Source organism: Electrophorus electricus, chromosome 3, assembly GCF_013358815.1.
Source record: "Electrophorus electricus isolate fEleEle1 chromosome 3, fEleEle1.pri, whole genome shotgun sequence".
In the NCBI taxonomy this organism is placed as follows: Eukaryota; Metazoa; Chordata; class Actinopteri; order Gymnotiformes; family Gymnotidae; genus Electrophorus; species Electrophorus electricus.
This window is the reverse complement of record NC_049537.1, coordinates 5,966,346-5,993,631: the sequence shown is the minus strand read 5'-3', so window position 1 is coordinate 5,993,631 and position 27,286 is coordinate 5,966,346. Positions and strand designations below refer to the sequence as shown.

At 39.4% G+C, this 27,286-nt stretch overlaps 2 protein-coding genes across 2 annotated transcripts; both read left to right on the top strand.

The window, feature by feature from the left end:
• Positions 1-4,040: 4,040 nt before the first annotated feature.
• tie1 (tyrosine kinase with immunoglobulin-like and EGF-like domains 1) lies at positions 4,041-18,975 on the top strand. Its single transcript, XM_035524037.1, is given in 35 exon segments — positions 4,041-4,083; positions 4,812-5,105; positions 5,290-5,400; positions 5,701-5,732; positions 5,734-5,857; positions 6,154-6,285; positions 6,546-6,577; positions 6,579-6,692; positions 8,131-8,181; positions 8,183-8,261; positions 8,358-8,452; positions 8,454-8,504; positions 8,704-8,848; positions 8,930-8,964; positions 8,966-9,022; positions 9,024-9,090; positions 9,822-9,959; positions 10,294-10,578; positions 10,937-10,971; positions 10,973-11,185; positions 11,187-11,229; positions 11,458-11,510; positions 11,512-11,604; positions 11,606-11,657; positions 11,875-12,078; positions 12,193-12,206; positions 12,208-12,304; positions 13,964-14,154; positions 14,399-14,443; positions 14,445-14,513; positions 15,191-15,282; positions 15,959-15,999; positions 16,469-16,565; positions 17,109-17,208; positions 17,348-18,975. Coding segments are annotated over 35 exon segments (3,396 nt in total). The 3' UTR covers positions 17,420-18,975.
• Positions 18,976-19,227: 252 nt separating this feature from the next.
• On the top strand, positions 19,228-26,678 carry mpl (MPL proto-oncogene, thrombopoietin receptor). Its single transcript, XM_035524035.1, is given in 16 exon segments — positions 19,228-19,316; positions 21,634-21,754; positions 22,571-22,702; positions 22,704-22,741; positions 22,863-23,027; positions 23,109-23,267; positions 24,226-24,305; positions 24,307-24,335; positions 24,438-24,604; positions 25,226-25,369; positions 25,531-25,604; positions 25,606-25,647; positions 25,649-25,691; positions 25,802-25,880; positions 25,991-26,078; positions 26,214-26,678. Coding segments are annotated over 16 exon segments (1,908 nt in total). The 5' UTR covers positions 19,228-19,234.
• Positions 26,679-27,286: the final 608 nt, after the last annotated feature.

The following is a 27,286-nucleotide window of genomic DNA, read 5'->3' as shown; positions in this document are numbered from 1 at the left end:
AGAGTGTATCAACACAGCATTCAGTACCTCCCCTTATGGCTGCCGCTCCCGAACACTGTGTATCCTACACACAGTCTAGCCATAGCTACAATCTAGTCTGTCCATGGTCAAAGGGTGATAAGGTCACAAGATGGCATGAAAGGCTTTCAAAACAGTGCTGGACCTTCACAAACACCTGGATGACCAAACTGGCCAGTCTGTTGGTGATAATTACTAAGAAGATTTATTTTATGATCAGAATGAAAAAGCTGTACAGTATTACACACGGTAGATTGTTTTGCTTTTATTGTTTTGATGTATAATTTTGTGGATATGCATACAGGGCACGGGAATGAATCCAGAGGTGATTTGCTATTGTGTTTGCATCATCTTCACTGGTCCCATATTCAGAAGCCAGCCTTGCAAACAAAAGGATACTAAGAAAATCCAATACCACTCCTCAGATCTCTACACTGACAGCAGCTACACAGATAAGCTGCAAACAATTTCCTGTGCTTACTCCAACAAAGATTTAGTATTTGATGACTCATGTGTATTTGAGTTGGAATTCCTAAAATATCACATGAATTAAATATTACCACAATATATCAAAATAGAAAAATCTTATACAGGCATTGTATATAAATCATGGCCAAATAATCAGTGTTTGGCCCTTTATCTTGAACTCAGTACAAAACAGGAAAACCCAACCATTGTCATTCTGACTCGACCTTGATTATCTGAGGTTATCAGGAAATATAAAGAAAACAAAATCACTTAATCCACATGTACAAATTAGCAAAGTGTGCACTGGAGTGGGGCAGAGCAGTGTGAAAATATGCAATTTGTGCCTTTCCCCCCTCTCGCAGTGAACAAAGAGATGACTGAGTATTCAGACACAACATTCAGGTTCAGATTGTTCTCCTTTCCTGACTCAGAGGACCACAACCCTGCAATACTCCACCACTTATTTCTACTGTACAGTATTTTCATGTGCAAGATTTATTGAAACACCAAAGTCCATCTGGTGTTAGTGTAAGATTATTAGTGTGCCTGGATGTCTGGGTTATTTGGGGAAAAAAAACAAATCAGAAGACACAATGCTCTGTAGACATGTGTAGTGCTGTGTCGGCATTATGGATTTTGCATATGGGCACAGATTGCTAACAACATTTGCTATACACACAACACACACACACACACACACACACACACACACACACATACACACACACACACACACACACACACACACACATTATATTACTAAAATAATCTAGATACCTGACCATCACACACATATACCCTTAATGAGGTTGTTGAATATCCCATTCAAACACCAAGAGCATTAATATTGAGTTTATCTACCCCAAATCTTCAGGGAAGTCTTTCCACAAGATTTTGAGGTATTTCTGTAGGAATTCGTGCCTCTTCAGTCAAAAGAGCAAAAGATTAGGTGCTTATGTTGGGTGTGAATGCCTGTTTTGCAATCATTGTTCCAATTCATCCCAAAGGTGTTCAACGGGATTTAGGTCAGAGCTCTGTGCAGGCCACTACATTTCCTCCACACCAAACTCATCAAACCATGTCTTTATGGACCTCGCTTTGTGCACAGGCACACTAGCATGGAACAGGAAAGTGCTTTCCCCAACCTGCTGCCACAAAGTTGGAAGCATATAATTGCCTAAAATGTATTTATACACTAGAACACTAACATTGCACTGGAACCAAGGGGTCTAGTTTTCAAACCCTGAAAACAGCTTCCAACCATTTGCCCTCCTACACCCAACTTTAATAGTGTTAGGTAGTGTTCTCCTAGCATCTGTGAAACCCACATTTGTTCATTAGACTGCAAGATAGTAAAGTGTGATTCATAACTCAAGAAAACATGTTTCCACTGCTCCAGATGCCAGTGGCGGCATGTTTTACACTCCAGCTAGCATTTAGTATTGAGCACAGTGATCTTAGACTTGTGTGCAGCTGCTCTGCCATTAAAACCCATGTCATGAAGATGACACACAGTTCTTGTGTTGATGTTGCTTCCAGGGGCAGTTTGGAACTACGTAGTGAGTGTTGCAACAGAGGACAGGCCGATTTATACGCTTTACGTGCTTTGGCGCTCAGCAGCCTCTCCCTGTGAGTGTAGGTGATTTACTGTTTCACCGCTAAGCTATTGTTGCTCCTAATCAATTCCATTTCCAAGTAATAACACATACAGTTAACCAGGCAGGCACTTTACAAACTCACTTGTTGTTAAAGTGGCATAAAAGTGCCACATTTAAAGTCACTGAGCTCTTTGGTGTGATAATACAAATCTGTTCCAATGAAATTACTTTACTTACTTACTGTTAGTTTTTCTATTTTATTATAGTAAATGTCTCCCGTATGCTATAATAAATCATATAAAATAAAAAACAATAATTTTGAAATACTGGTAACCAATGCAATGTGCCTAGCTAGCTGAGGCAAAACATTTAAGTATGGTGATGTTATCATGACAGTAACTACAATTTGTCTTACAATTTTTTTTTTCAAACAGCTTCTCAAATAGTAAGCTTATGTTCTACTTTTTTAAAACAAATTTTTATTTCATGTGCTGTACATAATATACCACTTTACAGTTCTGGAGCCTTAATTATATCATATTCAAAATATGATAGTCATACTTCAAAATATTTTTAATGGAATATTTGAACTTAATGAAGTGTATTAGTAAATGTTGTATGTGTAATTGAATTGTAACATCCAAGTGTGTTGAAAGAAAACATTGTTGATATCTGAGGACAATAAATAAACTTGAATGAATAAATAAACTTTATATATAGTATATTTTATCATGGTGTGTGTGGCCATGTGTTTAATCCACAATAGGACGTATGTCCAGTATACCCCGCACTTGCTGACATGATGACAATAACAGCGCTTTTAAATTTATATTGTGTTGAAACAAGACTTACAGTGCCCTCCAGAATTATTGGCAATCTAAATTCATGTAAAGAAAAAGTTGTTCGGACCTCCAGGACTTTTCTGTGTACATCATTATTGTGATAATGCAGTTATTTCTCACCATTATTTATTCAGAAATACAGAAATGCTGTCTTGTAGGAGTAGACAGCAACATGTGGCCTGTTGGATCATGTATGAGCGTATGAAAATCTATAAAACTCATCTTTACATTCATTACCTCTCTCTCTCTCCCTCCTCTCTCAGTCTCTCTCTCTCCCTCTCTCTCTGTCTCTCTTTCTCCCTCTCTCTCCCCTGTACCTTCTCTCAGTCCTCTCAGTCCTCTCTCTCTCTCTCTCTCTCTCTCTCTCTCTCAGTCTCTCAGTCTCTCTCTCTCTGTCCCTCTCTTTCAGTGTCTCTCTCTCTCTCAGTCTCTCTCTCTCTCAGTCTCTCTGTCTCTCTCTCAGTCTCTCAGTCTCTCTCTCTCTGTCTTTCTCTCTCTCTCTCTCTCTCTCTCTCTCTCTCTCTCTCTCTCTCTCTTGCTCTGTCTCTTCTCTACGCCTTTTCCTTCCTTTCCCACCCAGTTGTTGTGACAGGGCATTTTATCCAAACACCAAGTTCTCTCTGGAAATGAGCAGCAGCATGCTATGTCTGGCGAACGGGAATGCTCCAGTGGAATGTGTTGAAGTCTACTTTACTTGGTCAATCTCACTTGGATTTTCAAGCAGAAAAGCAGAATTTTAGCAATGGTTTTACCTCATTTACCTCTTTGGTCTCATCAGCACCTTTAGGTAAGTTTGCAAACCATGACCCTGTAGACTGACATGCCAAGCTCCTTTACTCAGAAGGTGTATCCCTGTGGAATTCAAAATTAACAATATTTTGCTGTGCTGTGGTAAAGGCTTCTCAAAGTTGTCTTGGTGGATACTACATCTATTAACTATTTGAACTATTTGTAAATATTTGTTTTTATACAATAACTATGAAAATCCTATTTTTTCCTTTGTGTTTGTGTCTGAAACCCTTGCCAACATAAAAGGATATCAGTAAACCACTATTAGTAAACTCTGAAAGCTTCTGAATTGGCTCTGGCAGTTGTGTGACATGATAAGGCTTACATGGACACGGTGAAGAGCCTCAGTGTAGCCCTACCTGGACGTTGTGAGTTCTAAAAGTGCAGTAAACCAGATAGAAGTGTAATAAACCAAATAGAAGTAGTGTCACATGTTCTTTTGTGAATACGTGGCACACTCTGCTAAGGTGTTTCTAGCACTAAAAGCCTGGCTTTCAGCAGTGGTCACCCAGCACAGGTTTTTAGTGGAAGAATGGTCCAAGTCATGCCTGTGTCTCTTCTCTGTTTCCTGGCATTGTGATTTGCCATGCTGAGGGGGAGTGTAGTAGAACGGGGAAGACTAACAGGATGTGGGTCAGTGGAGGTTTGCTTTGGATTTACTTGAAATTTTGGATGTGCTTTAAACATATTTAGAACTGTAGATGTAATGTATTTAGTTTAGTCCTTCTGGCATTATGTTTGTGCTCTTGTTGTTAATTTACTTTGTTCAGCAACTGCTATGTATTGGTCACTTGTGTGCTAATTTTTTCTATGTCTGGTAGATTTAGAGAAGTGCTAGACAGAGATTTTTGAGTGGGCAGTCTTGATTTACTTCTGCAGCAGGTGTTTAATTTATACATTTTCAGAGGAAAAAATATGACTGTAATGAATGAGTTCTCGGAGGCATTCCTTCTATGAGGTGCATTTCACTAAAGATGCAAGTTGTGTGTAATTGGATGTGTGTGTTTGTGTGTGTGTGTGTGTGTGTGTGTGTGTGTGTGTGTGTGTGTGTGTGTGTGTGTGTGTGTGTGTGTGTGTATAATCAACCCTCTCCCAGACGCAGTCATGGATCTCACCATGACATCAAACTTGGCCAGTCCTACCAAGCAATTCCTCCTGTCTTGCAAGTCTGGAGAGCGTAACACCGATGGACTAGAGCTTAACATTAAAAAGGACAACAGCATAGTCATTCTCCCCAAGGCACCTGACATCACTCTGCACAGACCACGTCCTACAGAGGTGGAGGCTTCTGGCTTCAGTGGCTTAGACCACAGAGGCATCTTCTACTGCCATTCTAAGCAGGGCTCCAGTCACCATACCACCGTCACACTCATCAGCAACTACAACAAAGGTAAACACTGCCACATGCTGATATGTGAGTGTTTGACATTTTAGATACATAATAGATTTTGATCTGTTTTTTTTAAATCTGGACTCTAATTGCAATAATAGGTTTTTCAAAACTGATAACTTTTTATTCTGGAGGTTGTAAATAGCTGTCATCTAGAACATATCGTTTGTGCATTTGTGCTAAGGTCACTTTAGACCACAGAGGCTCTCACTAACAGCTAATAAAGGCGACACAGTGCAGCTGGCCATGGAAGTCCTGGGCTCGGAAAAACGAGACATTGCATGGAAATTTAATGGTAAAACTTTTGCAGTTACATTTTGTGATGACACAACTTATTCTTGGATGCATTTGTATTACCATGTGGTATTTTTGAATCTTGATTTGCTATCAAGTTTGTTCTGTAAAATTCAGAATAATGAGCATAATTTAAATGTACTAATTGTTAAATAATTAATTAAGTGAATAAATAATTATCAGACTGCAAATGCATTGAAGAATGATGTATAGTGGCTGGTAAAAGGAATAATCTCAGGAGATAATTGTAAGATAATTGCAAGAACCTTTAAATTACTTATTCAATATTGCATTTTTCTAGGTAATTACTACTATATGACACACTCAGGAGACTTTTGAGGATCACAAAGCAGTTCTCACCATGAATAACCTAGACCAAAGCAAGGCAGGGATTTACAGCGCAAGTTATTTGGGGGACAGTCCCCTCTTTGGAGCCTGGATGCGTCTAATTGTCCGTGGTACTGCACATCTATCTCTGTTTGATGCTATTTCCATGGACTACATAATGCCATCATTGTTAATGTCTAAACACCATTAGAAAAAGTCAGCTTCCCTTTACATTGTGATCACCTTTCATGATGAGTAGACTAATAGATATAGCCTAAAATAAAATCATGTATGTTCACTGGCAGATTTCACCTTTTCTTATAAATTTCTTGTCTGGAGGATGCAAAATGTTTTCTTATGGACATCAGTGTTATGTTTTAATATATTTTCTTTTAGCTTAAAATCGTTTTTAAGGCTGTTTTACAAGCTTGTCCAAAGAACAAATGGGGCACAGACTGTGATAAAGAATGTCCTGAGTGTCTTAATGGGGGCATATGTCATGACCGAGAGGGCGACTGCGTGTGCCCTCCAGGCTTCATGGGAATGCGCTGTGAGACAGGTGGGTGGAACACTTCTGAATCTGACAGCCCCACAAAACCCTCTCTGCTGAAATGATCCAGCTAGGATGGCCATTTGAGCAGTCATCTGATTTAGGCAGGACAACAGTCAATTGTATAAGTTTGTGTTAGTTTGGAGTGACAAAGCAGGCACCTCATGAACTTGACATATGAACAAGAAGCCACATTTCCTTCACATAGTTTATCAGCTTTGTCTGCCAGGCCAAAGCTTTTCAATTGAATGTTTTGGTGTGGCTTGCAGCCTGCCGAGAGGGAATGTTTGGGAGAAACTGGTAAGGAGTCCTGCAAGGCGGAGAGCAGCTGCCAGGGACTGACGGTCTGCCTCGTGGACCCATACGGCTGTTCTTGTGCAAGTGGTTGGCATGGAGATCACTGCAAACAAACGTAAGCCTAACTGCTTAATAGAACACACATGTTTGAAGTAGGATTAGTATTAGTTGTAGTCCATGAAGATGTTAAAGGCCATATTCAGTACACCAATAATATGGCCACTTTATATACCTACAAAGGTTTGCACATATGTAACCGAAATGTGCTATGAACAACAGGAGCAAGTATTAACTGGACAAAGATAAATGTTCACATTTTCTATTCTGTTAGATGAGTTTTTGTCTTGTCTAATAAATGTAAAGGGCTATAGAATTGTGCTCCCATCCCCTCCCTCTCATCGTCAGCCTGTTTTTAAAACCCATCTTTGTGCATAAGTTTGTTTACTGTTATTGTTGTTTTATTGTTACATGGACTATAATATCTGGTCCAGGGACTACAGTTCAAAATTAGGCACAATTACATTATGTTGATTAATATGCATTGTTCCTGACAACAACCAACCAAACAAACCAACCTGTTCTTACAGAGGTGTACTCACTGCAGTGTATCAAAAAAGTCTATTTAATTTATTCAATGCCTGTTAGATTTATCAAGGTCATATCAGGGTTATGATAAACCTGAACTAAAATGAAAAATAAACTCTTTAAAAAAACCTTTGTAAACTCAGATAATACAAAATTATATCCAACTGAAATAGAATTGTACAAATAGTAATAAATAACCAAACAGTATTTTAAAAAGCTGTTTTAATAAATGTTAGGAAAATAAAAGGCACAGTGGCAATCTTTAAAAAGGAAAATAAAAAGTTTGCATATCACTAGCAGTCTGGATACTGTATTATGAATACTACAAAAGTAGAACTGAAGACAAATATATAAAATTAATACAATATTAAATATAATACAATAACAAGAATATAATATAAATATAGCATATTTAATTAATTCATTACTTTATTAAATGTAACGCTACCGCCGGCCCCAGTGCCGATGGGCGTGGAGCAGGACGCACAGACTCCCTCGATATAAGACACGAACAACAACAGTGGCACTCACACACAACACTAACAAAGGACATGACTTACACGTTTAACTACACACACGCTACAGTACCATTTCAGAATGATCACACACACCTTTTACAACATCAGCGAACAAACAATAACCAACACGCACACAACCAGCGGAGGTTTAACTAGACAGACAAAACACAAAACATTAAAACCACCCCTGCAGCTGCGCGCTTACACGGAGGGCGTGGCTACAAATAGTGAACCCGCACTCGGGCAGGCCGCGCCGCGTGACACGGGGCGGGGAGCGGCCCGTGACATTAAATATATTAAAATAAAACTCAGTAAAACTAACAAAACATAATCTGAAACTCAGAGAATACTTATACTTAAAATACTTAAAATATATAGCAATAATACGGAGATTAATAGCACAGACCTATTATAATGTCTGCTGTCACTCATCCTGACCTCCCCGGTTCTCTAGGCCTGCCCTGAGGGAAAGTATGGAGCTGACTGCCTTTTGCGCTGCAACTGTACAAAACAAGGGGAAATGCAGTCGCTTCAGTGGCTGTCTTTGTCCTACTGGCTGGAGAGGACAAACCTGTGAGAAATCAGGTTAGCAAGTGTCTTCCCTCTGCTTGTAACCTGTACCCATCATTCTGGTTGTCTCCATTAATGTGGTTACTTAACTATTCTGCTTTTGGCCCCCAGATGGCGTTCCACACATCCTGGACATGGCCAGCAACCTTGAGTGGAACCTAAACTCCAGTCCAAAGATCCTGTGCTCGGCGACAGGCCATCCTCTTCCCAAGCCACAGCAGCATCGAGCTGCGGAAACTGGACAGCACAGTGCTCAAGGTGACAAACATTACTGCTCCACTAACAGGTAGTGTGTTAGAAAGCACTTTGCTGCAATTGTAGGCCACTGCGTAAAATACAAAATTCAGTTAGGTTAGTCAATAGACTGAGGTGACATGTCCTATGACTTATACATCTATATTGCACAATGTCTGCTTCATAGAGTCCAGAATCCCCACTCATACCTTACCTCCAACAGGCCTCCCGTACCACAATGGAGTCAAACAAGAGCACAGCCCAGTTTGAGATTCCACATCTGACTACTGATTATGAGGGTCTCTGGGAGTGTCGGGTATCAACTAACGGAGGTCAGGACTCCCGCAAGTTCAGTCTAACTGTTAAAGGTAAGGTATTTTTATCCAGCTTTTGGTTACCAATAACAGGGCATCACTGAAAAACTCCTAATTTCACAAATCTTCAAACAGAGCCCCCCTGTCCAACCACTGCTCCCAAACTGATAGAGAAGGTCAAGTAAACAACTCACTGTGAAGCCAATGGAAAACTACAGAGGTGACGGCCCCAATTGTGTCCACCAAGCTACTCTACAAGCCAATGGAGATAGAAGACTCCTGGACCTCTATTACAGGTGGGAAAAAGGTCCTTTTGTTAAACAGCAGTTTGGAAAATCAATGAGTTTTGGACTTATTCTTAATAAAATTTAGATTTTTATTACTTTATATGATACAATTTATTTATATTGTTATTATATATTAAGATGCTAAAATATTGTAGTATAATTTCATTTAAAATGTTTATGTAGGATGGTAAATGACATTTAGTACTAAGCAGAAAAGAATTTGGAGCTGGGATGGTTTTTCGGGACTTGAGAAAACAATTTGGCTTCAAACTGTTTTACTAAGCACTTTTTGACATTGTTATGAAGAGCAGGAGAATATTTTCAACAGATGGCTTCCTTCAAATTAAAGCACTACTTTTAGTGATGATAACATTTAGAGGATCATATCATGAGTTAATACTGGATACAGTTAATACTGTGTCAAGAGCATTGCATAGCCCTGTTTTGCTGTCAGTCTTGAAACGTGTTATCATTTGTGTGAAATATATGATGTCATAGATTTTTTTTAAATTAAGCAAATGTTGTGCATCCAGGATATTCAGATGCATTTCATCTCTATCTCAAACAGACTTTGACATAATGTGTTTGAAATAATGTGTTCTTGGACAATCACCTGAGTAACATTTTGTATTAGCGTTTCATAAATAAAGAACCAAAAGCTGTTCTTGGCAATGGACACAGACTTTTTGGACCCTACTTTACATTCAGTTTAATAGTCTTTTCCTGCTTTTGTCTTTCAGTGTATGGCAGTGATCTCATTACCCTACTGAACCTTAAACCCATGACCAAGTATCAGGTCCGGGTACAGCTCACTCGGCCTGGAGATGGAGGCGAGGGGCCCCTTGGCCCAGAAGCTGTCATGGAGACTGACTGCCCAGGTGTGCTCACTGTAACACTAAGGGAAAGGAATGTGGGACTGAGAAGAGCATGTAGGAAAGACTGAGGCTATGGACATGTGTGAATAGACAGGGATGCTGTCTCCACCGGTGTCTCCTCTAGCTCCATTACCAGTCCATATGGTGTTTGGGACTGACAGGGGTGAGTCAGGTCTGGATGGTGACTTAGCTTCTATGTGAGGCAGTTCTCCCCTGATGGCTAGACTGTGGTTTAGTGGTAGTTTGCTGTCCATGTTGACAGATTGGAAAAGGAGGGTAGCACTATGAGCTGATAGCTGTGGCGGGCTGGCCCTGACTGCATGTTCTGTGTCGCTAGAGCCCACGGCCAGGCCGGAGATTGATTTCAGTTCTCAGGAGGGGCGGAACGCCACTGTGAAATGGCACCTGCCGGCTGGTCAAGCCAAGGCCACTGGTTATTTAGTGCAGCTCTACGGACCGCGCGAAGAGAAGCTGTGGGAGGAGACCACCTTGCTCAATGTACTCTCCACAAAGCTCTACAACCTGGAGTACCACCACGACTACCAGGTGGTCGTCCGGCTGGTCAACTGTGGCAGCTTCGGGCCTGCCTCAAAGCCCTATCTCATCCGCCTCAACAGCCAGGGTAATATCTATCTGTCCACTAGGTGGCAGTGAAAGCTAGCTGAAAGTGGTAGACATATAACATCATCCAATGACTGCTCCAGTAGGATAGTGAGTGTGAATGTGATGTAGAATGATCACACTAGTTAGGATGTGGACTATTTCAGGGCATAGTGTAGAGGAAGAGGTTTATGGTAGCATTAGGGAGGAATATAATGGGGATTGTGGCATCACTGTGTGGTCTGTACTCCGTCAGCCATATTGAAATATTTACTGGTGAAAGTAGTCTTCAAAAAAGTAAAAAGCCAAGCATGCTGCTATGTTCTGGAGGGACAACTTGTTGAACTATTTGCTTACATGCTAAGCCTTGTCCGCACCAGGGCCCTCTTCCCCACGGAACGTCCAAGCTGAAACCTTTATCCGTCAATGCGGTTCGAGTTCACTGGAAGCCCCCCGAGGACCCCAACGGTGGAATCATCAAATATGTCATCGAATACCAGCCAGTTGGCCAGGGCAGCTCGCACCCGTGGGTGGACACTGATGATGGGAACAAGACCACCAAGGATGTAACTGCCCTGAACGGAAGCACCTTGTATCAGTTTAGGGTGCGGGCTTTCTCCAAGGTGCCTGGGGGACTGGAGCAAGTTTGTGCAGGCCAGGACCCAGGGAGATGGTACGATACTAGAAAATGAATGGATAACAGGACAGAAACTCACAATACTCTACATACACCATAATTACATAATACACTGATTAACAGAGCTGAAAGTGTTTAGTACAGAGTAATATTGTTGCTTGATGTTTTAATTAGATGAGAGAAGCGTGTGATATTTATGTATAATAAGGGAGAAATCAGGGCCAACTAGAGTCATTTGATGAGTGCTGCTGATCTGTCCATCAGGTTCTGTCGACTTCAGCCCCACAACACTGGGGGTGGGCAGGCCCAAGGGGGACTGAGCATCAGTTACTTTGGGCTGTGGTTGGCTCAGTGGCAGTGACTTGTGTCACCATCCTGCTAGCACTACTGGCCCTCTTTTACGTCTGCAAATTCATTGTCAAAACGCAGGCGCACGTTTACCTACCAGTCAGGGATCGGTGAGTGTACAAAGTCTGGAGAGATCTTCTATCTTTTCTCATCTGCTCACTTGTACTTCAGAAATTTCTATTTGATGATGGTTACTGAAAGTGTCACTCAACCCCTTTGCTTACCCCAACCCAACCCCCCACCCCCAAAACACACAACCAAATACACATACATACACACACAATACACACATGAGTGTGTGGTGTTACATATGCCTACAAAAAAAGGGAGAAGAAACTATTCTGCAGTTCAACTCAGGGACCCTCACACTGACCCGACGACCTAAACCCACACCAGAACCCCTCACTTACCCTATTCTGGACTGGGAGACATTCAAGTTTCAGGATGTCATTGGTGAGGGCAACTTTGGCCAGGTCATTAAAGCCATGATCAAAAAGGATGGCACCAAGATGAGCGCTGCCATTAAAATGCTTAAAGGTGAGGATCAAACTCCAAAACACTGTTATGCATACTAAATTATTAAAAGTACAAAAGCAATATTGTAGTCTTAGGCCTATTTTATTAAGTGTGTTTTCTGTGTCTCTGGTGCAGAGTTTGCCTCAGAAAAATGACCACCGGGACTTTGCTGGTGAATTGGAGGTATTATGCAAGCTGGGCCAGCATCCGAACATTATTAACCTCTTAGGAGCCTGTGAAAACAGAGGTGAGTGCGGCCACCTGCTGGGACACTTAAACATGCTCAGCCATTAGAGCCAGACTGGGCTACATACTCAAATAACCTGAATCACAGGTGAATAGTTCAGATTCAGTAAGTATAAGGTCCTACAGAAGATTTTGTGGGCTTTGCCACCTAACGAGCTCAAGCATGCAGGTGCAACTAATTACTGAAATCCACTGTTTGTACAAATAAAATCATAGCATGACTTTTTGAACGTGCACATCTCTGACCTAGACAGAATTAAACTGCATAGTAAACCAAACTGATTGCCTCAAGTGTTTATGAACTTCACTGTCAAAGGCAAATCTGATGTGCTGTGGGTGAATTCATCAGGCTCAAATTTTTGGACCATCACTGAGGTGGAGGGCAGGCCCATGGGAAAAAGAGCATCAATTGTTAATGGCTATTGATCATTATATTTTAGTTGTTATTGTATTACAAGAGTTTTGTCTTAGACATAGATTCTTGAGCCTATGTGAGCTCATACTGTATGTTTTCATTCACTTATTATAAAAACTGTGGTTGGGTTTGTACCTCAATTACCTAACAAATCAGCATAGACTGGAAAAATCATCTTCTGGTCTTAGTTTTGTCCCTCCTGGGGAACAATACTTCACTCAACAAGTCCAATATCCTGATGCCCTCAAATATGTGTTAAAAACTACAAAAAGATTGCACCAGCATGACCAAAGAGGCTTTAAAACAAGATGCAAAACATTGACAAGCCTAAAGAACAGAAAGGGCAAGTTGCACTTCACCGTGTAGTTCTGGAACTGGAAGTCCTGTAACTTTTACTGGACTGATGGAAAGTGTGGAGAAAAAGACAACTGCTCAAGACAGAATTAAAACTCTATTTGTAAAACACACTGACATATGTATGTATGGGAGGCCATGGAACCAAGTAGCTTGTCTAAACAGATAATGGAATTGGCACCAGGGAGCAGCTTGAATCAGATCCATCCAAAACATAGGAAAATAACAGACAAGCTGCTGAACAATGAATAAAATAATTAAAATGTTCCACAGGCCCAAAAATTGGAATGTTTTTGATTAGTCAAGACAGCCACCAAAGCTGAAGAAAAGATAAAGGCAGAAGCCCATAGGTACCGGATGCTCAGTGACTTGTGACATATATGGGATGTATAAGCCAGGCAGTTGTCATCTGCCAAGACTTTGCAATCAGGGTCATAAAAACATACAAAGCAGCCAGGACCAATAGCCAACCTCATCCCAGCCCCCTCTTCAAAAGAGTGAATATTTCCTTATTAGTACATCATACATTACCAAGATTTTATATTAAAAAATTCTCAACCCTTGAAAGATAACTAGTTTTGGCCATTTTTTTGGGGGATCAGGTCTTTCCCCTGAAATTGGGAGATTATGTATTAAATGTGTTGCTGTATTGGCCATTATATAGGCAAAACACCCTCAAATTAAAGATGACATTGTGCACTTTAACTACATAAAGTGAATCATTTAAAATCCAATGTGCTGCACTTCCGAGCCAACCCCCCCCTTAAATTACGTTACTGTCAAATTACTTACAAACAACACTAAATGCCATTGATTATAAGTCTATGCTATTAGGGAATATATAGTGCAAGTTGAACTCCCTTTTGTTTTGTTTGACCATTGTCCCTGCAGGTTACTTGTATATTGCTATTGAATATGCTCCATACGGGAATCTTCTGGACTTCCTGAGGAAGAGTCGTGTGCTGGAGACAGACCCCGCCTTCGCTATAGAACACGGCACTGCCTCAACGCTAACTTCCCAGCAGCTCCTGCAGTTCGCCGTGGACGTGGCAACGGGAATGCATTACCTTAGTGATAAACAGGTACACAGGCATGAGCTCAAGAACCACACTATGCCTGTGAACGTGGACGGTTGTCTCTACGTCTATGCTCCTTAACTTTTTTATAAAATATTTAATGTGAACCACAGTACTTTTACTGTAATAAGCCTTTGGTTATTCGGTTCGGTATCTTTTCTGTCCTGTCACTCTGGTACGGTACTTTATCTGGTGATAATGATTACTGTTTTTATTTTATGATGATGACTGTTTTTTTATGCACCACTAGTTTATTCACAGAGATTTGGCAGCCAGAAATGTACTGGTTGGAGAAAAACCTGATGGCAAAAATTGCAGATTTTGGACTGTCTCGAGGGGAAGATGTATATGTCCAAAAAGACCATGTGGGTAAAATATTTACTATTACTAGGCTAATATTAGGCTAGTAAACACAATGCTGTTGCAGTTGTTGCAGTTGGCTAATTAGAATGCCTGTGATTTCTTATCCCTACTCCATTGGACTTCCAAATCAACTTGGACAAAATACTATTATAGCAGTGCTATACATTGAGATTGCAGTGTTTTTTGCCATGTATTGAAACACAGTGGTGAACCCCTGCTGTGGTATGGTTAACACGTCATATTGGTTTGGATTGTGTGAGTTCTGGAATTCATAAAAAACACCAATACAAACACCTCATCTTGAACATCTAACACAATGAAATTGAATGGGAATAATTTGCCCCAATTCATATTGCTAAGTTCTAAAATATATTGGGATAATGATTACAAACAAGACACTGTGCTTCTCTAATGTGGTATTTTAAAATGTAAAAAAAAAAGTATTTTCCCATATTTCTTCAGTGTCTAAATTCTGGCATAAGTTAGCACTTTTAAATTGACTGTGATAACAGATGTGACATCCTTTGAATGATCTTGCATAGAAACAACCTCAAGGACAAAAATATCCAGGTTATGAAAATTGAATCATTAGTGTCACTCTACCAGTAAGTTATGTCTTGATAATTTATATCAAAGGTCATAGGTCACGAAAAGTTCAGTTCTCCTCTTCTTATCCCAGGGGAGACTACCTGTGCGATGGATGGCTATTGAATCACTGAACTACAGTGTCTACACCACAAAGAGTGGATGTGTAAGTTTCCATTCTTGTGTGTGTATGTGTCTGTTTGTGTGTATTATATAAAGATCAGTAAACAAAAAAATCCAAATATGGAAACACCATAATGATTAGTAACCAAGGGAGTTTCAAGTTTTATAATACTGTATTGCCTTTCAAATTCTGTACCTGTTTTTCTCAATTTTGTAAAGCATGCTTTAAGCAAATCTGTATCAGTTAATACCCTGTGCAACATGGTCTGTCACCCCCCCCCCCCCCCCCCAAATAACAAATCATTCTGCGATCTTCCTGTTTGCGTCCCTCTTGCGTCCCTCTAATGGACAACTGATAAATAAGGAGGGAGGAACTGATAACAAGGCAGGAAACACCACTCTTGCCACTAGGCAACAACGACCATGACAAAAAAAAATGCTATTTTTACACACTGAGGAACTTAGTGTGCTGAACAGTTTGAAAATACAAAGAGATTTCCTCTGCCAGGTCTGGACTTGGGGTGTACTGAGCTTGTAGGCCACAGGCAGTTCTGTACAGTTAATGCAGCTCTCCACCTAGACCAGTTGGCTTTATCCCTTTTCTCACGAAACAGAATATCCCCAAGTACTATTCCCTTTGCACCAGTTGGTGTATATATTTCATTTATTCAGTTCAGCTTATCAATGCTTTTTATCTCGTTCTTTCTATCTAACTAAAATACTATTCTGTCTCCCTCAGCTGGTCTTTTGGTGTGCTTTTGTGGGAGATTGTAAGTTTAGGTAAGTTTGTTTTCATTAGATTTGTTATTTATTAGATAAGTAAGATAAAAGATTATCTGGCTTGTGGTGAGATTGGTGTGCTATGATTATTAAGATGTGTCTGTAGTTTCTACTGATATTAACAACAGCTTCTCCGTCACCACTTCAGAAGTGTCACTTTTTTTTTAAATCGGACCTCATTCTGTGAACAGTTTATTCTCGCTAGTGGTACTATTAGAGCATTAATGGTCAGAAACGTTATGTCATCATTTTCTTGGTCAGCAGGAACTTAATATATCAGCATAAAGGAAACAAGAACACCTTTGATGTTAGGGAAACAGGTGGACATGTAACTTGGTCCACACCATCCAACAAAATGATTAGAAAACAAAATTCAAATAGGCTTTTTAAAATCATATAATCCATATGTGGTGGGAATAGATGTCTGATGTTTAAGAAGTGAGTGATGTGCTGGACTCTTGAATGCCAGGTGGAACTCCATACTGTGGGATGACCTGTGCTGAGCTCTATGAGAAGCTTCCACAGGGCTACAGGATGGAGAAGCCCAGGAACTGTGATGATGAAGTGTAAGAATGAACCCTTCCAGTCTTCCTGTTCCCCTGCGGTTCAGCTTCACATTGTGGGATTGGCCACCGTGTCACTAAGATATAGCTGTGTTAAAAGGGAGTGATGCCATGAAAAGGGACTGCTGGATAAGAAAAACAAGTGCATTTCTGCCTGCAGAAAACTGCTTCACAGGGAGTATCAAATCATTCACATGTAAAGCTGAAAGTTTGTGCTGCACATAGAATGAAGTAATGTTTTTAAAACGCTCAAAGCTTTAACTGCTTCGTAAATGTTTAACCCTGATTGAAGTAGCTGACAGTTTTAGCATCTTATATACACTGTACTTAAGTAAAGGGAAACATGCAATGTAACAAATCAGTTTCTCTGGAAATTACAACTGGGTCTGAAGAACAGGAGAACCCCTGTTCCTGTTTTTCAGCCATGTTGGATTTATTTATTTTTGCTGTGGAATCTTTTATTATTTTATTATTTTATTGAATTCTGCCAGACCACCATTGTTCATTTCCTTGCAGTTGTGTTTAAAGTAGTGATTCTGTGTGCAGTTATGAGCTGATGAGACAGTGTTGGCGAGACAGGCCTTATGAGCGCCCACCATTTTCTCAAATATCAGTCCAGCTCAACAGGATGCAGGAGGCCAGGAAGGTATGTCTGGCCACGCATCCTCCAATCCCCTTTCTTTCTGCTCCTTGCTCCCCACTCTCTCTATCATTCTCTGTTGCCATCCATCTCTATTCATCTGTCTATCAGCCAACACTTACCATGCATGTGCCCTTCTGTGCAGGCCTATGTGAACATGGCTCTGTTTGAGAACTTCACCTATGCTGGAATAGATGCCACTGCCGAAGAGGCCTGACTACCCGCCCCCCCAGATTCCGGCAGGTTCCACGGTCCAACAGAGGCCTGTCAGGGCAGGGCACTTCGCTACTGCCAGCCTCCTGCCGCCCGATTTCAGCACACAAAGAGACACTCAAGTGGGACCACATGGCTCTAGAGAGAGGATCGTGGAAGGACGCTTGTGGGGGACCTCTTCTGCTTTTGCCTGGACTGCGGGTGATCTGTCAGTCAGCTTGGTGTCATGTAACGACTAACGGATACTCAAGAAATTGTGGAGCCTAAAGTAGTGCATTTGTGCTGAAATTGTGTCTGCTGGGGTCTGTGGGGATTTAAACTACTCAGTGGACTCAATGTTCATTGTTCCATCGTGATGCTGTTGGAATGGACAATTATTCCAATGGACAGAGATGCAAGTCATTCTATGTAGCACTTCAGATGCAAGAGAAACCCTTAATACAGTGTACTATAGTCTAGCACTACATGTATATGTTTGACTTTGATGTCATTTTTGTGTACAGTCTTCAGGACACTGCTGTTCTATGTATAACCTAGTAGTAGTGCCAATATCATACATCTGCATACCTGTCTGCATATGGCACATGTACAGTTAAAGGCCAATACCGAACTGGAAATTGTTGCAATTATTAATTAAGCATTTATATCGCATGGACTCACTACACAAATATGTTGTGTCAGATGAACTAAAGGCCTTGAGGTTGGCTCTCTCGCCTGCTGTAGCTTTCTGATCTGTCAGGGCACTTCCTCCTTCGTTGAGCCACAGGTTCTGGGCCTGTCATACGTATGACACGATCCTTCTCCCTCTCATTTGAACGTTTCCTCACAAACCTTTGCCTGCACATGCATGCAAGAGAGGCTTTTTTTCTGGACCTATACAAACACAAAGCATTGTCCTTCTGTGGCTTTTAGTTGGTCACTAGTTTGGATAACTGTAGTGTTGCATTGATATGTGTGGTGAAATAGTTTGTCCCTAGTCCAAACTCTCAGACGTTAGAGTTAGGGTTAGTTGCAAAGCCTTAGTTTGAGTCGAGCCTGTAGCAATGATATTCTTCTTGCTGTGCCTCAGGGACTTTCACCACAGCTGTCCTTCAAAACTGAGCTTGTGATTTCCTCCAGAAGTATTGATTCATCATACATAAACAGGAACATATAGCATGTTCATCACCCTGTCTATCATCCTGTTGTTAGCATCCATCATTTTCGACTATGTTGCAGTTTTGTTCATTTGGCCAAATACAATGTATTTCTAGTACAGAAATGTATTTTAAGAGAAAAGCAAATATTCTATTCTATTCCTGTAACTGTAACTCCAAAACTGATTTTGTTAAATATTTTTGCTTCCTGTGTTTTTATAATAGAAATTCTTTGGATAGGGAAATGTAGCTTGAAATGTGTTTGCCTCAGGCTTTTTTAAGTTTAGAAGCTCTGCAATATAAATATCCAAGAAATATTTTTTTTTGATGGCAACAAAATTAAAGTCTAATAGAATGGCGATGCACTGTTAAAATATTCCACATCTTTGACTTAATAAAAATTACATAACTGTTGTTATTATAATGCGTTGATGTGTGTTGATGTGTGCATGTGCATGTTTGCACTGTAAAAACAAGACAAAGGCCCAGTATGGGTCTCTACCTAAATCCACTGCAAACACACTTCCTACTATGATTAAGCCCTGTCAGATAGAGCCACCCACACCACCACCACATCCCCCACAACACCCAGAGTAAAAATCCCTCGTTAGCTGTTATAAACAGCCACCCTCACATTCAGAGTTCACAGTTAGCATGTGTTAAAGAGGTACACAAGTCTCAAGATGGATCTATTGCTCATCTGGTCTATATTACTCTTTTATCTGAATGTGCAGGTGAACTGTGACCCTCACCTGTCAAAACAAGGTAGGATGAGAAAGAGTTTCTCTGTCTTGTTATAAGGTACTCTGAACTGGGGCAATTATTGATTAGCAACCTCACAGCAATGACATTAGACAGTGTTTTGGGGGTGACTGTCCGTGCATACAAGCTATCACATACCCGTCACTATGATGCATGTAATGTTTGCCAAAATGTAACCATGTAAATTGTGAGATTACTGTGTGAACATGTAAACAGAGTACTGCCTATTATAACACTGGGGAATATGAAGATTAATGGCCACTTCCCCATTTGCCTACTAGGCTGCCATATCTACAGATGTTATAGATTGTAATCCACACAAAATTGGCACCACTGTTATAATTATCGGTGTCAATGATCTGGCTGTTTGTTAGTTTTGTACATTATGCAAGTTGTGTACACTTTTATTTACTTTTCGTGGGTGACCTTCTGTTGACCAAAAAGCGTTTTCTGGATATTTATTGTATTTAAATTTGTAAATGTGTTTATAGACATGCAGACATGCAGACAATTACAAATAGAGTAAAAACTGACTGACACATTTATTACATATCTCCCCCTGCTTTGACTTAGCCAGTGATACCCAAAAAACATTTATTTCCAAGTGAGTCCACTTGTGCAAGTGCTGAGTGAATGTACATTTAAAAAATACAGGTCTGTTATCTGGCCATGTATGAACGTATATATATATACAATTAAATGCAAATCTTTGAGCAAATGTTTTAATTGAGAGCCTCTGTATCTTATCAAACATAAAACATATTTTCAGCAAATCCTAATGCACATTTACTCTGTCTTTCATAACATAAAAACTTAATCAGAAATAGCATGGTCTGTGAAAAAGTTTGGACACATTACAAAAGTCAATACTTAGTATCTTGGTAATTTAGCCAGAAATTACATCTTGAATCATTTGTAAACAGCTAAAAGTCTTCCAATTCTAAGTTTTCCTCCACTCCTTTTTGCAGAAGACCTTTAGGTCTGAGATGTTCTCAGGGTCATTTTGTATGCACAGCTTAAGTTCTAGAGACAAGTTATCTATGATGGGACTATCAGGGCCCTCCAAAGGCTTCAGTTTGTGTATCTTAAGGTAGCCCACGGTGGATTTGGAAGTATGATTTGGATCAGTTCTTTTTTTTTGTTCTTTTCTTAAAAGGCAGCCCCTTTTTTTCTCTAAATGTACCTTTGTGACTGTAGCCAAAGAGTCTCATTTTTACTTCATCAGTCCATTACTCCCTGCTCCTTGCTCGAGACTTTATAGGCATTGCTTAGTTTTGTTTTTAGATGTTTAGATAGTAGCCTACAGGATCCATGGTTTGCTGAGTGTTGTACAAGATTTGAAGAGTAAAAAAATGTCTAAAACTAGGAAACAGCTGACAGTCCTTATCACAATTGGTGAATTGGCGACATATCTCAGGCCAGATTTACTAATCAGGGAAGCTAATTGATAAGATACAGCTACTGTTTTTGAATTTATATTTATATATATATATATATATATATATATATATATATATATATATATATATATATATATATATATATATATATATATCAGCATCTGAATATACAACAGTCATACAAAGATGTAATTATAGTAATAATACTTTTAATTACTATAAATGTATAATAATATTACTCTGTTAAAGACACAAGCATTCAGAAATGCTCTGGGTTTAATAAGCACTACTAAATATAATATAAATATATATTACTTAAGTATCAAAGATAATGGTATACTTATATATAAAACCTATTAATGCAGTGGCTTCCTCAGGTTTGTGTCAGACTGTATAATCTGTATGAGAACATTTCACCCAAACAACTGCACCTAATTTTCTTTTTTAATTAAAAGTAAAATGTGATCATTGTTGAGTTCTTTCTCATTTTTCTCAGACTTGAATTACACACGCACTTTATTAACAATCCAAATTAATAATTAATTGTTACATAATTACTGGGGTCAAAAGTAGTCCCCCTGTAATGGAGTATTGTAATAGAGTAGAGTATCAAAGTCTCCAAAAGAATAAATAAACAAGTTAATTAAGACTGAATAATAGTACTTACATACAGTGGTGGAGTACTTTTACTCTGTTATTTAATATCTGTGCAACTTACAATAGACTACAAGAAGAAATAAAGTAGTTTCTCAGTGTAGACTCAGCAGATCTGAGTAATCTCACTGAGTCAAAGGTATAGTGTCCTCTTACAGAGAAGAAAGACATGAGATATGATGTGCCCCATGGGGTCTCAGGGCTGTTTCATATCGGGTTCACCAGAGCCCTTTCCATAGATGCACTAAGCGTGTCTCCTTTTGCAGATCAGGTCCTGCTGTCTGCTGAGGAAAATCCAAAGTGCTTCACCAGAAATTTAGTTGACTTCACCTGCTTCTGGGAGGCACTTGTGGGAACATCATATGATTTTATCTATATAACAGATGAGTGAGTACCACATACTACAGTACCTTTGTCACAGATCAAAATGTTGTATAGATGTTTTGGAAGAGATGGCTTAGCCATAGTTTCCAAGAGGATGCAGGTGAAACTGCTTTCAATATTTTTTTTAATCAACAATCAATAAACAAAGTATAAACTAAAAAAGTGTAAAGAGGAGGCAGGGTCTATTCATTCATCCTTCTTGTCATTATCTGGAAAATAGAAACAGAATTATAACAATTTTTTATAATTTTGGCAATCACTGGTATTAACATCTATTTTGTTTCCATTGAAATGCATTACATGTTTGTTTGTTTGATTTTATAGTGTCCATTTTATCTCTAAAACCAAACTACCTCCTTAAACATATTCTGTTTCATTTATAACCTCCAAGGGAACAAAGTTACATTTTGTTTCCTGTGGCATGCCACATCTTACCAGTTTTTATTACAAAAAGTAAGAATAAAGTTTCCACATATTTACCCAGTCTGTTACATAAAGTTAAACAGCCTGCTATGGACAATGGCACTGTAAATGTTTTTGCACTTTAAACTCATTTAACATCACATGGTTTCACTTTTAATTCAATGTTATGGAATGAGTAAATTATTTAAAATGAAATTTAACTGAATGCGCACAAACTACCCACATGAATAGATATTTAATCCAAGATTGCTTTTATTACAAACAGCTTTGCAATAAACATGCTTTGCACAGGACTCAGTTCTAAGATTGGGGTCACTACCATGCAATGTGCAGCAATATCTAACAGTACATGTGCAGGTTGTGCAGGTTGGGTAAGAAAGTGTCTCTTTGTTGTAGAGGAGAGAGCAGGTGTAACATAAGTCAGCAGGACAGCGAGGACAGCAAAGTCCTCCATGTTTGCTCTTTCCCACCCACGGATGTGTACTTATTCACCATAACATATGTCAAAGTGATTGACATACACACCACACAACATCTATGACTGCGCTATCAGCATAGAGGAGCATGGTAAGTCAACAGACTTGCAATGATTTACATTAATCCAACTTAGGGCCTTATAATGTTAGATTTCTTTAAATGTACACGTTTAAGTGAGATTCACGTGTTTGTCCATATTCCTTCTCTCCAGTTCTGCTGTATCCTCCTTCAAATATATCTTTTAACCTTACTGGGGAGGCAGGGCAAATGTTACTTATGTGGTCAGCACCAAAAGAACCAAAAGCATTGCATAATCAAATAGAGTATGAGATGCATTACTCCTATAGGACCTCACAAGGCCTGCTTACATGGGTGAGTTAGAAACATAAACTGTATGGTATTCTTATTGGATCAGTATACCATATACTGACTGCACTATGACTTTTACTCTCTGTAGTGGATAATTCCTGCTGTAGTTGTCATAAACTGCTCTCCCTGCATCCATGAGAGAAGTGCACTGTGAAGATGAGGCTTAAGCCTAGTAAGTCCGTAGCTTTCGATGGACACTGGAGTGATTGGTCACCTGCAATTACAGCTATGGTACCTCAGCCGGCAGGTGAGAGAGCATCTGTCAAAGCAGGATCATAAGACAATACAATATTAACAACTGAACATTCAATTCAAACTGTGCAATATAAACAGTCTGTGACATTATGAACACCAACAATCAATGAAATAACTAACAAAGTATTTGTTTTTAGTACAATCATATCCATAATACTTTGCATTGAGGTGTCTTGTCTTGGGTTTAACTGTGACAATGTACAACAACATTTTCTTATTATTTTGAGAGGAGTTACTATTAGTGTGAACTAGTGACACTGGCTGAGGCATTGGCTGGGGTTTTTTCTTTAGCTTTTCTCTTTTGTTAATGGTCTGGGAATAAGCAGTAATAAACCACTTCATATATATATATATATTATAATATATATATATATATATATATATATATATATATCACTTCATGCACAATATAGCCTCAATTATTAAAAAACTAACTAGACAAAAAAAAAAAAAAAAAAAAAAAAAAAAAAAAAGAGAGTTTTGAGACCTGAAACCAGCCTGTTTATTTTGTCAGGTTTTACATGGTCAGACACCTTCTTCCCTTTCTGATGTCCTTCACTAATATTCACCTTCACACTCTGGTCTTCCCATACCCATTTACTCCCTGCTCCTTACTTGAGACTCTGTACCATGGGAGGTAGGACTCTAGTGTAGCAGCACCCAAACTCTGGAACATATCCCTTCCTCATTTCCAGGCCTGTAATTCTCTCCCATCTTTTAAAAAGCAGCTGAAAACAGCTTGCATTCTCAGCACTGTGACTTTGTGTATTTATTTTATTTGTCTTATTTTCATTTTATTTTTCAAAAGCTATTTCAGTGCATTATTGCTATTATTATTTATTTTTATATCTTTCACCTTAATTTTATATACAGTGACCTTGGGTATATTGAAAAACACAAATTAAATATTATTGTTATGATGATGATGATGATGATGATTATTATTATAGATAGCATTGAACTACAGTGCCATACTCCTGACCTGCATCAAATCCAGTGTACATGGAATGAGGAACTGTATGGTAATGGAAAATTACAACCTCCATTACAGACAGACTAAAAAGGTAGACACCGAGTTATTTCATCCTCAGTGGTATATAGTATTTCACATTTATAGTGAAGAAAAAACACTGGTTGAGTACGATGCTTATGACATATTTTTCAGAAATATTTGGGAGAGTTGGAACATTTGTGGCAAAGCCAGTGTCTCTGCTATTCAGTGCGTTTTCTACGGAGATGAATCCACCATCTTTAAGGTTTATCTCAGAGTCGGTTTTGAGCCCCTCAGCCGAACGTTTTACAAGGACATAGCCTGGATGAACAAGAGCAGTAAGTCTATAGGCAAAATTGCATGCCTGTGTGATTTGTCACATAAGCCATTGAAGATATTGAATTTTAAAATTAAAATGTTTTAAATTTTTTTAAAAATGTTTCATGAAGGTATACAAACCCCTAAAAAGGTAACATTTTTTGAATTACAAACGATAATCTAGAAACAAAAAAATTTGAAACCCGTTCCCTGGAATTTAGTTAAAACAATTCCCTAACAAGGACAACCATTTCTTCTTAAACTGACACAAAGCAGATAGGCCAGCATTTACTCTGAAGCAACTACAAAACCTCAGTGGTTGAAAGTGGAGAAAAGTGCACAAGTCCACAATATCAAGAGCCCTGCATAAAATAGGCAATTATGGGAAGGTGGTTATCAGGTAGAAAGAAACCATTAATCAAATGAAACCTAAATTAACACACATGGGAAGTTGGCCAGAAAGTATGACATGTTTGTGTGTTGCGATGTCACATGATGCTGTGATGTATTACATCATCTCATTCATAAATAAAGTTGTGTCATTCATAGCGCAGCTCAGTCCCAACCATGTAAAAGAAATAGCCTGGGCTTGGGTATCTCATAAAAAAGTCCTTAGTTAACTTTTCTTGTTCTGTGCTTAGTCAAGACAGAGGCTCCAGGAGGGCTGCAGGAGAAGATTGATGGAGGAAGGCTTTGTCTGAGGTGGAGCTGCCCTCTTCCACTCATATCCCAGCACCTAATGTATGAGGTCCGATACCAGCTCCAAGGAGAGACTGGATGGAAGGTGTGGAATTAGCATATGCAGCAATCTTACTGCAACAGTAATAAGACTGTTGAACAAAGTATGATTGAAAGCAAAAAGAGTAGAGATCGGAATAAGCAATGAGGTATCACTGTTTATTTCTGTACCTAAGGAAGCATATTAAACTTCTTAATTTTTCTACAGATTTCACAATGAGGAATGCCAAGACTAATACTTGTTTGGATATACAAACAGGTAGCCAGTATGCCATCCAAGTTAAAAGCTATGCCCAATGGATTATTTTACAGGGGGCAGTGGAGTCCTCTGGTCCAAACCTCTCATGGTACAATTGCCACCAAACACAGGTATTCAAGCTTTCTCATGCCCAGTCTTTGAAAACATATGAAAACCATCAACTAACAATTAGACTGTTATAATGGGGCATGATGTTACCAGCATGTCTACACCCATTCAGGGTCGCTGTTCTTTGCATGTGTCCTGATAAGCTTGCTCCTTTCCATTGTGTTCTTCTCCTCCTTCACCATATATATCAGGTTGGCTTAAGAACAGACATGACTTATTTTAAAATAAAGATGACACAAAGAAATGCTCTATATCTATTTATAGCGTCACTCATTTCATGTTTCTGAACATTGTCCATCAGTAAGCTCAAGCAGTTCCTGTGGCCTCCAGTCCCAAACCTTAATGAAGTGCTGGAAAACTTCCTGAAAGACATCAATGAGCAAAACTGGGTAATTATATCTTGGCATATGTACAGTGTACTACTACCATAATTTAAACTAAATTAGATATAGATATTAGAAAATTCAAAGTATGTTCTATGCATTTCTCTAAATACTAGCAATGACTCTGTGCCCTTGACCTAGGAGCCCAAGTTCAGCGTCAAGATGTGTGATGACACACCTGCCACAGTGGTAGAGGTCATGTCTGAAAGTGAGAGTCAGCTCATGAGGAAACCATCCAGGGCATCAAACTGTCCTCTCTTGATGCCACAAGCCTCCATGGCTGCGGACAGCATCGGCGAGTATTCTCAGGATGGTTTGGAGGTGAGCCGGGAGTATGTGACTCTTAACACCAATGTTCTCCCTTGCTTGACTGGAAACGACTATGTGTACAGTATGAATGCATCACCTGACCTGGTTGGGGAGAGACTGTGCTGTTGCTCGTCCAGCTGTTCTACAACCTTCTCAGCATCCACCACCAGCATCCTTAACCACTCCTATCTGCAATCTGAGTTTGGAAGAGTCAACCCTCCAGCCTGCCACTACACCAATCTAGAGAACACTGAAACAGCTAGGGTGAAGTCAAAAAAAGAACAAGAACAAAAATGACTCCTCCCCCCCCCCCCCCCTCACATGTAAAGCTACTTTATTTGGTGGTTGTTCAAAATACCCTGACTGTCCTAAAAGTGGTTTTCTTATATATATATATATATATATATATATATCTTTTTTTTTTTTCTAGATACTTTAGTGGCAGGATTTTTGCCAGTGCTAATAAATCCATGGAATCTTAATCACAGACTGTACCTGCAAACAACATAACCAACCAGGTCCTAACTTCTGTGGTTAAGGTACTTGATTTGTAATTGGATGGTTGCCAGTTCAAGCCCCAGCAACACCAAGTTACCACTGCTGGGCACCTGAGCAAGACACTTTAACTTTCAGTTGCTCAAGTTATGTTCACTCACAAGTTGCTTTGGATAAAAGCATCAGCTGAATGCTGTAAACTTCAGTGAGACAACCTTTGAGGTTGGCAATACATAGCTTGTATCTGCAAGGTCTTTAAACAAACCAGACTGGAAAGCAATCAAAAGCAGGTGATCTTACAGCTCAGAGTTCCACTGCCACTCTGCGCTCAGGGTAAATATGATTTACCTTTGCTGGGTGACTATTACTGAGATGAAAGATGAGTTATAGATTCTCCAGTGTTTGACCTC